Source organism: Epinephelus fuscoguttatus, linkage group LG4 (genome assembly GCF_011397635.1).
Source record: "Epinephelus fuscoguttatus linkage group LG4, E.fuscoguttatus.final_Chr_v1".
Taxonomy (NCBI): domain Eukaryota; kingdom Metazoa; phylum Chordata; class Actinopteri; order Perciformes; family Serranidae; genus Epinephelus; species Epinephelus fuscoguttatus.
In genome coordinates, this window is record NC_064755.1 from 36,681,468 (window position 1) to 36,698,033 (window position 16,566).

General features: G+C 38.7%; 1 protein-coding gene across 1 annotated transcript; it reads right to left on the minus strand.

The window, feature by feature from the left end:
* Positions 1-1,589: 1,589 nt before the first annotated feature.
* On the minus strand, positions 1,590-14,059 carry bmt2 (base methyltransferase of 25S rRNA 2 homolog). Its single transcript, XM_049573631.1, is given in 6 exon segments — positions 1,590-4,099; positions 4,365-4,479; positions 7,088-7,216; positions 7,347-7,488; positions 13,763-13,963; positions 13,966-14,059. Coding segments are annotated over 6 exon segments (1,299 nt in total). The 5' UTR covers positions 14,045-14,059; the 3' UTR covers positions 1,590-3,466.
* Positions 14,060-16,566: the final 2,507 nt, after the last annotated feature.

Sequence of the window (16,566 nt, forward strand, 5' to 3'; positions counted from 1 at the left end):
CCTCAATTTAATCCTGCCTTCCTGAGAAAAAAGATTGTAAAATTGTCTTTAAATATCTGAATTCCTTCCTTTCACATTAAAGTTATTTTTTTTATGGCCCTGAGGTAGTAAGGTAGGTAGTGTGGACTTTGAGTGAAATTATAGTGTGTGTGTAAGACATGGCTTCTTTGTCAGAGTGGCCTTAAAGGCTAGTTATAATACAATGCCTAATGTACAGTATTACTGCATTTAAAGAAGCTATCCTGCCTCTTGATTCAGGTCCCTGATTTATTCCTGTTTTAACTGCTACTGACATAATTCCAGATTTAAAATCCTTCACAATAAAGGTCAAGTGCTGTTTTAAACCAAACTGGTGCTGTACCAACTATTTGCTATTGCGCTCAAATTTCTACAGGGTATTAGTGTATAAGTGTGTAGTGGTATGTGTATTTTAGTATATTTCTTGTGGTATGTGTGTCGCAGTGTCTGTTTTGGTAGATGTATTGTGGTATATCTTGTGATGTATGCACTGTGATTTATGGATTTTATTGTGCAATCCTTCCATGGTTATAGTGTAGCATGGTTTGATGATATTTTTTAAAAAAAAACTTGTAGGCCTACATGTCAAGTCCAACTAGGGACAAGAGTTGAAAATTAGCAACAGCTATAAACTCTCTGTGCAACACATCAGTCTCATACTCTGTATTGGAACTATGTTAAATTGCATCATTCCTATCATATAAAATACAATGTTGACAAATATTGTTTGTGTATCAAAAGAAATGTCGATCAACAATCTGCATGATCTTCTGCAGAGGGGTTACCATTGTTTTGCAGGTCACAAGTAAGTCTCAAGTCTTTGCTCTCAAGTTCCAAGTCCAGACAGACAAGTCCTGAGTTAAGTCCCAAATCAAGACTGACAAGTCCAAAGTCAGGTCCCACGTCCTAAACAAGTAAAACTGCGTTCTTCACCAAATGTAATGCCATTTTAATGTCAGAGTAATAGTATATTAAATTTACAAAAATTATAAACTCTTTATAAAATTTGTATTCAATCATTAAAATTCATTTTTTAAGAAGTTGTTGCATCTCTGTATCTGTAATTTTTAACCTGCACATTTTGAATAATCCAATTCCTCTGTTGCTGACCACCAGGAAGTTTGTGTACGCAAACAAAATTACCTTTGGTATCATTTTTTCCAACATTAGTACCTCATGGTTGTCTCTTGCAACTTGATTGGATGCTGTAGGATTATGGGAGTTAAGCGTCGATTTGCTCAGAATGAATAAGGTTAGTTGATTCATTAGTTTGTGGCACACTTTTAAATGACATACTTTTTAATCAAGTATTTTCAAGTCAGAAGGCTCAAGTCCAAGTAAAGTCACAAGTCATTGGTGTTAACATCAAAGTCATGTTGCAAGTCCTATTTAATTTTGTAAAGTTGATTCTAAAGTAATAAAATCTGTGACTCAAGTCCACACCTCTGATCTCCTGAGTCAAAAATGCCCCTTCATAACTTCATAACCAGCACACAGAGCAGTATTTTGAATCTACAAGAAAGGGTGCACACCAAAAAACTCCACACAGACGCGTTACATTTACATTCATTTATAAAAGAGAAATACAACCATACTATAAGCACACATTGTTCTGCATTGTTGAAAATGTTGAAAATGAAGATGAAACAACTCATGCAAATGGACCAAAAAGAAACATTGGAAGACAAATGCACCAATTAATCACAAAACCTTAAAGTCTGAATATGTGCGGTACTGTGAAATGTTGTTTTCCTGTTAAAACAGAGAAGATATCAGCATAGAGATGTGCATTAACTGGAAAATGATATGGGTATGGCAACAACACACTGCATTACATCAACACTGGAAATGTCTCTTGTTATCCATTAATATGTCAAAGGAGAACTGGACAGTTTGTACGTACTGTTTGGCCTCAGAAGCTTCATATCTTTTTAGTTGAAAGGTATGAATTTCATTTTCTCCAGGGGCATGAAAGTCTGCTTGCAACATACAGTAAATGTGAACAAAGAAGGCACCTTAGACTTATTGGTATTATCTTATGGGCCCGTCATATTGGTTGTAAAACTGTCATCATAGGAAAATAATTACATCTTGTGACACCCTTTGGGATCAATGATAAAGTGCCACTGACAATAACACATCAACGTAAACTCATTCCTTCATTCACACAATCAAACCCAACCACACCCACACAATGAGCCCATTCAGGGACAGGCAGAACACACACTAACATTTCATCTGGTAGTGTCTTTAGCTAAAACCTCCCCCCGTCGAATACAGCATCTTCAGATCTGCTCTGGTTTGCTATTGCTAAAATCTACAGTTTCTCACCTGTTTCAGAGGTTCTGTATGACAAAACAGTAAATTAGTGCAAATCTCTTGTGTCAAGGTGAATTTTCTGTGAGAAGCTCAGATCTGGATCTTTTCTGGAGGCAGAGTACTTAGTTTCACAAAGTTACAAAATTGTGTCAAAGGATACTGGTGCTTTAAAGTCCATTTGATATGGGTCACTGACTTGCTGTGTTGTACTATTTCTCTGCTAGAGAGCACAAAATGTACTGGAGATAATTCAGTCTTAATATTTGTGAGGACAACGAGAGGAGGAAAAAAAGTCTAATACCTACTTTGAAACACTCGTACCTTGTTACACAATGAGTAAACACAGTTACAGTTTCACATTAGTAAACCTAGTAATACTCCTACCGTATGGTTCTGAAAATGTTTAAAATGCTACAAATACCACTTTCTTGTAAAAGATACACAAATCATTCAGATGATGCCAAGTTAAAATGGCACTGCCACACTTTACACTGGACAACACCAATGTTTTGACTGTTGAGAATATATATTTCAAAACGATGAACTTCTTTTTTTTTTTTTGTCTTGGAAAACTAAATGCACATCAAGGATTTTCAGAAAGTCTAGCTGCATGACTGTGACAGAAGCAAGCGTACCAGTCCAGTCACTCCATCTCAGTCTCTCCAGTGCAATCAAACTCCTGTCAGACTGCTCAGGTTGTTTGTCTTTTATACTAAGCAGCCTGCCACACTAGCTTATTCATATAGAGACAGAGTACAGACAAGCTGTTTTTGTTATTGAAAGCTGATTGGAAGATGATATGGAAATCAAGGAGCGGGGAGTTAAGATATCGTCAGGGCATTCACTTTCCAACTCTTAAAAAACCTAGATATTTATCAAAATATATCCATCTTAGTGTGTGTGTTTATGTGGATATGTGTGTGTGTCTGTGTGTGTACTCTCAGAGGAGTGTGGATATGAGAAAATAATCTGTAAACTTCTGTCTTTCACACTGTGCAAACTGCATTGTTTTCAGGAGAGGGAGGAGACGTGGGAGAAGAATGCAGCAGGTTAAATTTGGCAGCGCAGCAGTTGAAGGGGAGGTGACAGTGGAGGAAAGGAGAGGAGGAGGAGGAGGAGGAGAGCTAACCTAGCTCTGAAGCAGGATGGGGTCTTCTAGCTCGTGGAAACCAGGCACCGAGCTGCCCTGGCTCTCCCCAGAATCTGAATCATAGGGCGTGTCAGGCAGCTCCGAGAAGCCCCATGCCATCTGGTCATCCTCAAACTCGGAGCGCACCTGCACGGGCACGTCGGCACACTCTTCCTCCTCGTTGGAGTGGAAGTCCTGAGGGATGTAGAGCATCTCTGGGTAGTTGCGTGACACCAGGTCGCTGGTGGTGGCCAGACACACCTTGCGGAAGGCGATGAGATGCATGTGGGAATACTTGACGTATTTGTAGCGCTTGAAGCCCAGTGACTCCACCGCAACGCGCCAGCTGCGCATCATAAGGGCGTGGCGGTTTTGGTGGGAGGAGTCGGGCGTGATGATGAGCAGCAGGCCGTGAAGCTCCAGCAGCTCGTGGGCCTTCTTACAGCAGATCCAGCGCTGGTATGGTGAGGGGAAGTAGGACAGGAGCAGGGAGAAGACCACCACGTGGAAAAGCTGGGCAGGCAGCGAGTCGATGGGGTTGTGGAGCTGGCGGAGGAACGCCTCAACCGCATCGCTCGCCAGCTGGAGAGGCTGCTGGAGCTGAAGGTTGAGGAAGTCACACTTGTAGACGCTCTGAAGGAGAGAAAACAGGCAGAAAATTCAGCACTTTTAAACGTCCTATACTTGAAGCTGCAAAATGCGAGACGCTTTTTGTTCTGCTTTCTGCAGAATTTGTTCACACGCCGTCAAACCACAACACGGATAACCTCTGCATGAGTCATTTCTGGTGCTGCTTTTGCTCTGTAATGCCAACACTGAATCACCAGACAGGAAAACCTCATGCATTTTATTTGTGTCAACATTTTGTCAACAAAATGAGCAGAATAAACAAGCTTACCTCAACTGCAGGCACTATGTCAATACCAACTGTGAGGAACTCGTCAAACTTCAAGAAAGGGTTGAAGCAGCTTCCCACGTCAAGAAGGCGCATTTTCCCCAGCTGAGAGATTGAACTGTAACACAAATGTGGAACAAGCGTCAATGTCAAAACCATCATGTGACTTTTGCATCCAACAGTGCCTCTTTGTCTTCTAACAACCACATCGTTAAATTTAAATCAGCAGAGGATTTTTTTCCCCCACAACAAACAAACACATCACATGCGACAGCCCATCAAATCTTCAATTAAACTTTCTGACTGTTACAAAATGTTATTATGCAGTACGTACGTATTATGAAGGTGTGTTAAAAATATATTGATGCTTTTGATGAGGAGCACATATAATTTGCAAACAGAATTCTTACACAATTCTTATTTCATACTTCTGCTAAATTATCTTGAAACTCGGAAAAGCAGATGCAGGTTTTAAACTGTGGGCAGATAGAGGTGTAAAACAAAAAAAAGACATTTATGGTAATAATGTGAATATCTTAACATTCGATGAGCTGATCAGGAAATACAATATCCCTCGCAAACACTTTTTCAAATACCTTCAGTTAAGAAGTTTTATTAGAGCAAATCAAAATCAATCGTCCTGTCCGCCCCTGACCCGACTGGAGAAAACTCTTATAAAAAATCCTTTCGGGAAGGGCATCATCTCTGAATTTTATGATTTACTGAAAGCCTCCTCAACTGAGTCTTAATTAACACTGGAACAGTGGCGCAGCGCATGTAAAGCATCCCAGACAGGGACGGGTAATACTCGCTTAAAACTCCTACAATATAACTGGCTGATGAGGGTGTACATCACTCCAGAAAAATTGAACAAATTTAATGTGAATATTCCGGACACTTGCAATAGGTGTGGTGTAAATAAGGGCACTATTTTTCACTGCCTATGGCAGTGCCCAAGAGTGGGGGAGTTTTGAGAAGAGGTTAGATTAAATGTGCAGGACATCCTCTCAATCAGATTAGAGCTAGAGCCCAAAATCTTTCTACTTGGCCTCTCTACCCAGATGTACATAATGTAAAACGTAAAAAATCTTTTTAAACATATGTTTTTTACAAGCAAAGAGGACAACAGCTCTAACATGGAAAAGTATGAGTAAGCCAGGTATTGCAATCTGGTTTAGGGAATTATCTTCTTGCTTACCTCTGGAAAAAAAATTCTTACATTCTTAAGGACAGGAGACATTTCAAAAAGTGTGGGGTTGATTTATCCAATATACTAAAATCAATGATCTATCTCAGGGTGCCGGTAGCGTAGTTGATAGTGCCCGCGCCCCATGTACAAAGGCATTGCCTCGCTGCAGTGGCCGCAGGTTCGAATCTGGCTCGCGGCCCTTTGCTGCATGTCAGTCCCCACTCTCTCTCTGTCTCCCCATTTCACCCTCTGTCCTGTCAATGAAGGCAAAAAGCCAATAAAAATAATCTTTAAAAAAAAAACAAAAAAAACAATGATCTATCTCATCTGTTGAATGAACCTGGAGTAGAATAAGTGCACCCTCTGCATAACTCTGTTCACTCATCCTTTAATCACTGGATTGTACGGCAATGATATTTGTATGGACTCATGATCCTATATCTTTACAGAAGCATTCTATTAACTGCCATGTTTTGTTTGTTTTTCTGTTTTTGTTTTTTTTTCTGTCCCATTTTGTTTGCACTGTTATAGTGACCATATGTGTGTAAAGGGGGAAAACGTAATGTAGGGTTTTAATATTTTGTTTCATTGAATGTCCCCGTCCTACAAGGACCTGTATGTTAACACACTGTCTCATTTGTGTCACTTTGTTGGCTTTTTGTTTTGTTTTGTTTTCTAAATTTGGAAAATTCAATAAAGATATTGTTGAAATATATATATATATATATATATATATCTTTAAACTCAAATTTAAATCAATCATCAATATTTTTTGTCTGCACTTTTGCTATTTTGAATGTTGATTTTTTTATTGTAAATAATTTAGTAATTAATTTGACATTTTATATCTTTTTTTCATTTATTCATTCATGTTATTTTTCAAATAAGAACAGAAAATTAGTTGATAATAGTTCAATCATTTAATTTCCCAAGTGTCTATGCAGCTTTGTTTATTTACTGTGTCCATAGAAGGAGGATAAACGCAGCCATAATGTTTCCTTGCACATGAAAGATTTACTTTTTGATATCCACATCTCTGCATAACTCATCAATATTCAAACAAGCTTAATATGTGGTTATTTGTGATGTTACACATAAATTAAATTCAAGAAAAGCATTTCATCGCATTTCCTTTTTCTGAATTTTATATGTCAAAGAAAAGAATAGGGGCAATAGTCTGGATACACAAATATTTTTCCACAAGATCTTTTGTTTTTTTCGTACCAATCCAAACCTGAAAAATTACTATAATCATATTCCATACTTTTCCATTTTGTGTAGAAACTCTGTGCAAATAAAACTGAAGGTGCTTTTTATAAGAAACAAGTAAAAAACAAACACATATTTTATTATAAACACTGTTCTTTCATCTCTGAAGTAACTAGAAATTTGTAACTGTAACTGTATTTTTTTTTCCTAGGTAATGGGTGAGAGTTTAGTTGCTTTCACAGTTTTTGACTGTGCCCCCAATCCATACTAAATATTCTAAGCAGGTTGTAAGGATGTACTGTAGTGTGTTCACCTTCAGTGTGCTTACCTGGGGATGGTGCTATTCGGTTGGGCACTTACAGACGCTGCAGTCAGACCCATGGTGAGCATGGCACTTTTCTCATCCTTCTCTAACATTCTTTTCATCCCGCCATCCAAAAAGTATTCTTGACAGACACTGTGGAAGTGGAATGGAAACACTGCTCAAACTTTAATGTGAAAGTGGCAGCAAAATGTCACAGAAGCGCATCCCACAGACTCCACTGTCAGGAGGTGTAAAACTGCAGCTGATTTGATTTGAGCTGTACCTGCGACACCAATCGATGCGTCCCTCTCCTTCGCAGTTTTTGGTCCAGTGGTTGTCAGCGAGATTCTTCATGGCGAGGGCGTACTCACTCAGCGTCTGCTCATCTTCACAGTGCTCGCGCCAGATCTTGTCAAAGTCGCCCACTGAGAGAGGATATATAAAAATCAGGACAGAAATAACAAATATAACGCAACACAAAATGTAAATCACAGACTTCAAAACTTAAAGGAATCAATTAAGACTTTCAAAGTTAGCTTAAGCTACTGGTATCATCATACTGCAGTCCTACTTTTGAGTTTTAGTCTGGCACAGTCATCCACAGCAAGCAGCAAACACTCATAACCTACTTGCCAACTTTGGTCATCCCCTTCAGCACCTAAACATGGCAGCACTCCTTGGGAAGAAAACTGATAAAAAAGCTCAGGCCACATTTACCGCTACAATGCCTACATGTTCACTCCTCTCTGCCAGCACAGAAGTGTAACTGTTCCTCGAAAAAAATCATCCTCAAATAGCCATTTCACAGTCATACTAAAGTCCACAGAAACTCCGTTCAGCACATCTCCACAGTTTACAGCCTGTAGCATAGGCAAACATGCTGATAAAGGAAAAATCTCATGACCACAAGGAAAACTCTCATTCAGATTTGCAGAAATGAAAGAACAACAAGGGGAGTGGTGGTAAACAGCAGCACTCTAGAAGCATGACCACTGTGATTCAATGCCAAGCCCACCAGATCATGCTTTACTTATTAACCACTCATGAGGTCTGCTAGCAGGACGACTTCTCTGTGCAGCCTCCAAAACAACCAGCTATTCTCTCGCACTCCCAATATTTCAGACTTATCCAAAACACGACATCACGTTACAACACTACATCATGGTTGCGTAGTGTTTTTAAGGTGGAAAAGTAGGACAGAGACACACAAATAACAGCAAACCTGACCTCTTTGTGCATTGGTTGCTACATAACTGATAGTGGAGAATGTGGCAACGTTTGCTACAGCACAACACTGACTCCAGGAACACTACCCAAACTCCTTTTTCACACTTTTGATGAACTGTTTTGAAGTAGTAAAACTTGTCTTGTGCCAAGTCTTCTCTGTCTGCTGTTTGCTTCGAGGTATAAGAGCAGTGGAATGGTCAAGTGCATATTTTGGATTCAGAGGCAGTGGAATGAAACAAAACAGCCAAAGCATTCAAGCAGGAGATAACCTACATCATGATATCTGTGGCTGCTGTACAGCCCTGGTTCCAAGACAGTTGAGACGCAGTGTAAAACATACATAAAACAGAATGATTTGCAAATCCTTTTCGACATAAAGTGGAGAAGTAACTATTATATTATATTACTGTAGACCCATATAGACCTATTTTTGTCTTTTTTTTGGAGGGGATCTGTAGGGATTGATAGCAGGTCAACAGTATAACACACAGAAGTGGTATTCATCATCTGAAAGCTAGGAACCTGAAGATTAAATTGAGATGCAGCTCAGCACCATGTGTCAGGGTTTTCTAGTCATAAATATGTATTAAACATTGTGTTTACATAACTTTTAAAGTTAAGCTAAGAACATTATGATGGAGGTATGTAATGGCTATTCCTGTGCTCATTTACGTCTCAAAGTTGTTACACCAATTTTTGGTTGATACTATTTGTTGAACAATTTTGGCGTTAAATCTAAGCCTCTTTTTACCACACAAGAATTTAAAAAAATGACCAAAAATTGTTTCAAAATACCACATTAACACACCAAGAACTTGAGGAACACCAACATAACGGCTTACTGGCGACGGATAAGTCCGGCTCCAGGTCCAATAATGTCCTCTTGTTGGCATCATGACTGCCCACAAGTACCTGAACAGCCGAACTGTGGCGGCACACAGGTATGTGACGTGTCAGAGGAGAAACGAGCCATTCACATTTCTCTCTGTGTGGCAGGTAACGGTCCACAAACCTCACCGCACTTTAGGGACTGTTCTTTACTTATGAAGGGACTTGTCAGGGGAGGAGGGTGGCTGGTTGATTTTTATTTATTTATTTTATTTTGATCCCCCCTATGTTAATCACTTATTCATGCTGTTTTTGAAGTCAAAAAGTAATTTATTCCTTTGAAATATCAGTGATGTATTATAGAAAAGGCACATCTGCCTCATTTTTGCTGTGGTATCGTGATACTACTCAGAACTGTGATACTGTCACCGGTATCGTACCGTGGGTCCCAATTTTGGTACCGTGACAACACTATCTCACACACACACAGACGCGCGCGCTCACTCGCTCTCGTTCTCTCTCTCTCTCTCTCTCTCTCTCTTCTAATATGAGATAAAAGAACAACTGAACCTCATTTACCTTAGTGAAAAGGAATTCATTTGAATGGTACCATAAGCCAAAATTCTTTAAACTTATTTTTTTGTTACTATGGAATGCACTTTTTCAGTTTGTTTACACAGACAAGTTTAACTTGTTCAGTGCAATCATTTTCTATATATATTTATTTTTTTGAACTTCTGGAATGAACTTTTTCAGTTTGTAATCCCGATGCATGTATTTGCATCAGTTTCTTTCTTTTCTTTTTTTTTTTTTAGAGATTATTTTTTGGGCTTTTGCCTTTAATGTACAGGACAGAGTGAAAGGGGGTGAGAGAGAGCGGGGGGTGACATGCAGCAAATGGTTGCAAGCTGGAGTCGAAGCTGCAGCGAGGCATTGCCTCTGTACATGGGGGCGCCGGCACTATCCACTACGCTACCGACGCCCCTATTTGCATCAGTTCAAGGGGCCTTTATTTTTATATCAGTAAGTAATGCACCTTATTTAAATTGATGTTCATTTGGGATATCAAATAGTTTTTTGTTTGATATCTTTTCGAAAATGTTTGAGATGCTTGTTAATAGTTTTTCATTGGAAAAAATAAATATCTCTTCATTTTAAGGGTCAAAACTGTTTTGGTTTTGTATATATATATATATATACACTGTATGTGTGTGTGTTATCGGTTATCAGTTATCGGTATCGGCCTTTAGGAGCTGAAAGTTATCGGTATCGGTTTAAAAGAAAAGTTATCGTGCATCCCTAAGTTCAAGGTCAAGCGTCACGCTTTCATTTGGCCATGTCACTGAGCTAGTTTGCCGCTTCTGTTAAGTAGCTGTCCGTTAGTCACTCACCCTACAGTCGGAAATTCACTGTTCTTCAAAATAAAGTCTGTTTTTTACAAACTTTACACTTTTGTGAGTCACTTGCAGTCAACTTAGGATGGACCCACAACCCACCAGTTGGAAACCACTGACCTAAGAGGTCACAGTAGGGGTTTTTGTACAGTACAGTTGACTAGTATCATCGCACATGAATAAAACTGGGCTTATTGAATCCACAGGAGTCTCAGCTTTCAGGTCATACCCAATTAATGCTATTCCAAGACCATTTAGAGGCTGCAGTATGCAAAAATATTCACATACAATAAGCGACAATGACACATGCAAAAAACTGCATGTTTTGCCCAAAACTGCATGGGACAAGCATAAAGTGAGCATGTCACTAAAGTGGAGACTCGTGGGTACCCACAGGACCCATTTTCATTTAGGTATCTTGAGGTGGGAGGCCAAGGGACCTCTGTGAAAATGTCCGTAAGGGATTTCCCTTGCCAAAATTCAGCCTAACTTTGGAGCATTATTTAGCTAGCTAGCATTACATGGTTGGTACTACTGGATTTCTTAGGTCTTTTAGTTTCATATGATGATCAGATGATGGTCTTCACTCTAGCTTCAAAGCTCTCAGAGGGTCAACACATCTAATTTTTTGTCATTAAACATATTTCCAAAACAGCTACTCACATTAAATTGACCCCAGACATTGGTTTTAACTAAATAAAACTACACAGATAGAAGAAATCATAACATTTCAGCCCACAAAAACAATGTGCAATAAAGCGAAATGACACAGGAAAATGTATTGAACACGCTAACTGAAAATTATTTGATACTTGGAGGAGCATTTGTTTGCAATGCAAGCCTCAAGACACCTCCTGTATGAAGAAACTCATCTCTCACAGTGTTCAGGAGGGATTTGGACCCATTCTTCCACTGAGGCCTGCTTGTGAATCTGGAGAAGAAATTTTGTTTTCAAACTTACACAATCCTCAGTTACCAAACGCTTACTAAGTGTTGTTAAAAGAAAAGTTTGAACAATAAATATCTTGTCTTTGTGTTGTATTCAAATGAGTATATATTGAAAAAGATTTGAAAATAGGAGTTATACTTGCAAATTCAAATAAGTCTTATAGCCTACAAACTGTTGGCTGTTGTGCTGTGACAATTACCCAGAAAGCGATCAATAATGCAACATTTCTTTACTCAAGTTAAAGATTTTGCAAGATTGTTGTGTTTCCCTCCTGCACATTCTCCAGTAAGACTTTGCATTTCCTCAGAAAGAGAAAATGACACAGAGAGAGTGCAGCTTCAACAACAGCACAACGCTTCAGGCATTGTAGCATCTTATTGAATCCGGGCCACTTCAGCGTTGCTTGTAGGCACTTTAAACTACACAGTCTTGAACTTCAAGCTCCTAGCTGGAATAAACGATTTTGTCTGTGCTGAGTAAAATGCCAGTTTCTTTTCCGAGCAATGAAGAATTCGATCACTCTGGCTGATGCTCACACGTCAGTGCAGATCGTCTTGCAAAAGGGTTTTTCCAAACTTCCCATTTTACATCATGCTCTTATCCAGACTGACTCATAATCAAGAAGACAGATGTTTTTGTCTTCAGGACAGACAGCTGCTGATGAACACACACCATCAACCAGTATGGAAATCTAACCCTGACACAGTCTTTACAGATTTTAAAAGATAAATTAACTCTTTTTATTTCAGTCACAGTAACACAAACACATGCCAGAACTGAGCAGCAATTTGTTTTGCATATTTGCACCCATAAAGATTGATTATGGTCAGTCAAATTTTGTTTGCAAATAGTTATGGGCTCGCTCTGAGTGAAGACAGATGAGGTGATCCAGAGCAACATCCCATGACAATGTAAACATTTTGACTAAGAAATCACAGCTTCAGAGATACAGTATCATCTGCTTCCATTAAGTTGTCACTTTTGCCTTTCTTGCACTTCCTCAAATCATAAAAGCAGAAGTAAATCCACCCTAAAGTGGCAGTTTGGATCTTAACTTTGTTTATCAGTATTAAATGGGGAAAATTTCTCTTAAAAAGTATGAACAAAGTGATGTTCTCAGGTGACATTTTCTCCACCTGCCTTTTAAAGGGGGTGACAAATGTGACTTTCTTGACAATGAGCGATTAATAACATGCTAACTATTCGCTAAAATGATGCCAGACCTATGGCTGTACTTGGTACTGGACAAAAATAACAGAATGTAGCAGCCATAGGTCTACCAACATTCATTTTCACTATGAAATATGTCTCAAATGGTTTTATATTTGCATGAGAACTGATTTTACGACATATTATTCTACTGTAACCCTGCAGTCCACCCCTAGCATGTCTATAATATAGCTATACTCACTATTACAATCATTTTTAATGGTCAAATTGTGAGAACTGACAGGATTGCATTTCAATAAATCTGTATTTTACACAACTTTACGTGCCAAATTGATTGATTGATTGTCGTACCACCTCTGTACTTCTGCTTCCTGGCACGAGGTCAGACTCAATCTCTTTTCTTTTAACTTAGCACTTGAATACCTTGGCCCCCACAACACCAGCCCTTCCTTACCCTAAATATCCTTCCCTGCAGTTTGGCATACAGTCAGCTGAGTTTGGATCCACTCACAGAAGCTCTGCCTTCATGTCTTCAAACAAACTGTGGATCTGTGGGTTCATTTTTTGACATTTTAAGAAGCGTTAACTCCTTTTGGATGTGCTGTCTAGTTCTAAATAACACCGATGCTCAGACATAAAGCTACTTTGGTTGTAAAAGTTGCACCAAATGTTTGTTCAGTCCACAGAGTTATCATTTATTGGCAATAAAGAGGCAATAGAAAGTCATTCATTGCCATGAGATCTGTTTGTGTGTGTCATTGGTGATGTATTAATGCCTCTGCTGTCAGTACACTGGGTTTAAAGGGGAGATAATAAGTGTTTGCGGTAATAGATAAAGTTTAAAAACAGCAATAACACTGCCTGTGTGTAATGTTATTGTTCAGTAGCTTTAAAAGGCCTTGCTTGCTGAGTGCAACCCTCACTGCGGTCTGCCTCCATAACAAGCTAACTAGAGGCGACACAAGACCGTTAGCTAGCAGGGCTAACGTTACCGAGCAGAATAAGTTAGCTTTACCGGGATTAGCGTTAAGAGAAATTGTTTAATGTCGCATTTAAGAGGTAAGGTTTAGTGTTCGCCACTCGGCTGCAGGGCCACAGACAGCAAAAAGGGGCCCAACCGAGGCTGCTTACCCTCTCTGTATTTCCTGCGCAGTTTTCTGTGGACGTTTTTGACGACCCCTGACAGCTTCTCCTGCTCCCTCTTACACGGCGCTTCCTCCGGGATCGGCACGGAGAACAGCTCTGTGTGGTTTTCCGTCTCCCCGGTCTCGACATTGTCCCTGAGGTCCATAGCACCGCTCCGCCGATGCTGCCCTCGCCAGTTGCTTCCCCCTTCTCCCAGCTGCAAACCGACCGGCGAACCGGTGCACCGGCCAACAAGACGCAACCCGATTGGTTGACTTTGACAGACATGGTTCGGAACTGACAGTCCGTCGGCCAATCACAGGCCTGGAAGCGGACCCGAGCCTGCGTGTGTGCCACGGAGCGTTCAAGTGCAGCTGGTAAATCCCACGACTCCCAACACCTCATGACATGACACAAAATAATTTGGTTTTGTCCGTTAAATATGTTTTCATAAATAATTTTAAAATGTATTTACAAACTGTTTCATCCCCTTTGAATTGTTAAAACTCTAATGAAGTTTAACAGATGCAATCTATTCGTGTAGGTGTATTTATTTATTTTATTTCTTATGCTCTCACATCACTTTTTACTTAATTAATTTTATTTTTCTATTTTATATACTAATATATATCTACACTTGTATTTTAACCTATATTAATATTTATTGCATAATTAGCACATCAGCGTAAATGCATTTTAATACACATATTGTTTATTATGTGACAAATGAAACCTTTGAATCCTTGGATATATATTTTGTCATGTGTTCTTGGCTCCTCCCTAGCATTATCTTTTAATGGTGTAACCTGTGAATATAAATGTAAAATTTAAATAAAGTTTATTTCAAGTAAAATAAATAAATAAATAAATAAAATGAAATCACCAGGATCACCTTGCTTGCACCTTACTTTTTATAGTATATTACAGTAAATAATTTTCATTTATAGCTTATGTTAAAAAGATTATTTAATTATTTAAACAACTAAGTCACACTGTAAACTATACTAAATATACTTAACTGTTTTAAAGGCACCACAAGTACACTGTAAACTACATGTTATCAGTCAGGTCATTAACTGTACTTAAAAACAGTTTCATCGAAAACCATGCGCATTTAAATGTTCATTACAACCTACAATAACTTGGCACAGATATGGCTAAACAAAAACTAACTGCTTCAGCTAATCTGATTAGGCCCTGAAATAGAGAATGGAGCCTGTACAATAGATTTGGGAGCGTAAGTTGGACATGAGCATGGTTTTGTCCTGTTCAGGAGGTTAGTGAGAGAAGAGGCACTTGGACAGCCTATATTTCTGCGGTTTGTGTGATGTGCAGATTATCAAGGAGCACTGGATAGTGATAAGACTGTTAGACATCTCAGAACTATTCATGAGCATCACTTCTTGGATTAAAAAATGGGCTAATAAATTAAATACCAGAACTAAAGTGATTTTAGTCATTTATTTCTTGTTAGAAAAAGAAACAGTTTTGGAATCAGTCAAACTGCTGGAAATTAAAGAGATTAAAACAAGCTACTGTTTTCAAAACAGCTGGTAAGATTCTAGACTGCTTACGAAATTGTTATGAACACTGTGTAACACTGTTGTTTATGGGAACGTTCAAAGCTTCCCTTATGTATGGGTCCCACATACAAGGGAAGCTTTGTACCAAGTGCATTTAATAAAATGAAAAAACAGCAGTAAAACAACTTTATGATGGGATTTACTATAAAAGTTGTATCGACTTCTGCATCGCTGCCATGATGTTGAAGATTTGATGATGCTGGTGATTTGCAAAGTGACTTGTGATGTGTTTATTTTTATTGGTGAGAAAAAGACAAAATTCTCTCCCTGGTGGAACAATAAAATCAAATAAATATAAACGTTGTGCATTCAGCAAAAAAAAAAAAAAAATTGAACCCGTAAAGTGTTTGACTTGTAATAACTGTGTAGGCCTATATAGTGCCATCCAATGGTTCCAGTGTTATTTATCTTGTGTGGACGCCATATTTCCTAAGACTTCCACTATACAGTACATCATTTTCATTTGTTTTAGTTCACTGTTAATATGCCTACATTTCTTAAAAACAAATAGATTGGAAGAGCTGAGTTTGAAGGACTTCAGCAATGAAAACACAATATAATCATCTGAATCACCAATTACAGTTTCAGTACTGCTTTTGTCCTGATTTTATGTTCTATGTAGTGTGAATTCAAGACAGTTGTAGCTCTATCTAAAGCTTTGTTATCCAGACTGTGTGTGTAAATCATTTTAAATCCCTTGCCTTAACATAACTACTCCTGTCTTCCAGAAATAACACACAGCACATGATGGTTAACTGTGTTGTTTTCTTCACTGCAGATACACCGGCTTGTTGTGCTGTGATACTGTCATGGGTGGGTGGTATGTAATTACACCAAAAACACATACTAACGTTAGTGGGTATTTATAGAGTAAGTATCTTATTTAAAGGCTCTGGTAGTAAACAGGATGTTTGAAATAAAAAAAATGAGAAAGGCCTATTGAATTGTTTTCAAATTTTCTCTCATTTTGAAGTTATTTCATGCTGCAGATCACAAATAATTTAGTTCTCTCATGTTAATATAATTAGCACTACTGCTTCTTGGAACTCCCTGATTGAAATGCTGATCCACATCCTCATATCACATTTGATTTATTACTACACTCCAGTAATAAAAGTCCTAGAAAGAGGACAGACAAGCATCTGCTAGGAACTGAAGACACTTGGCTGGCTGCAGTAGCTATTAAACACTGTGGTCGTTATCAGAATATGTAGTTCAACAGGTGAA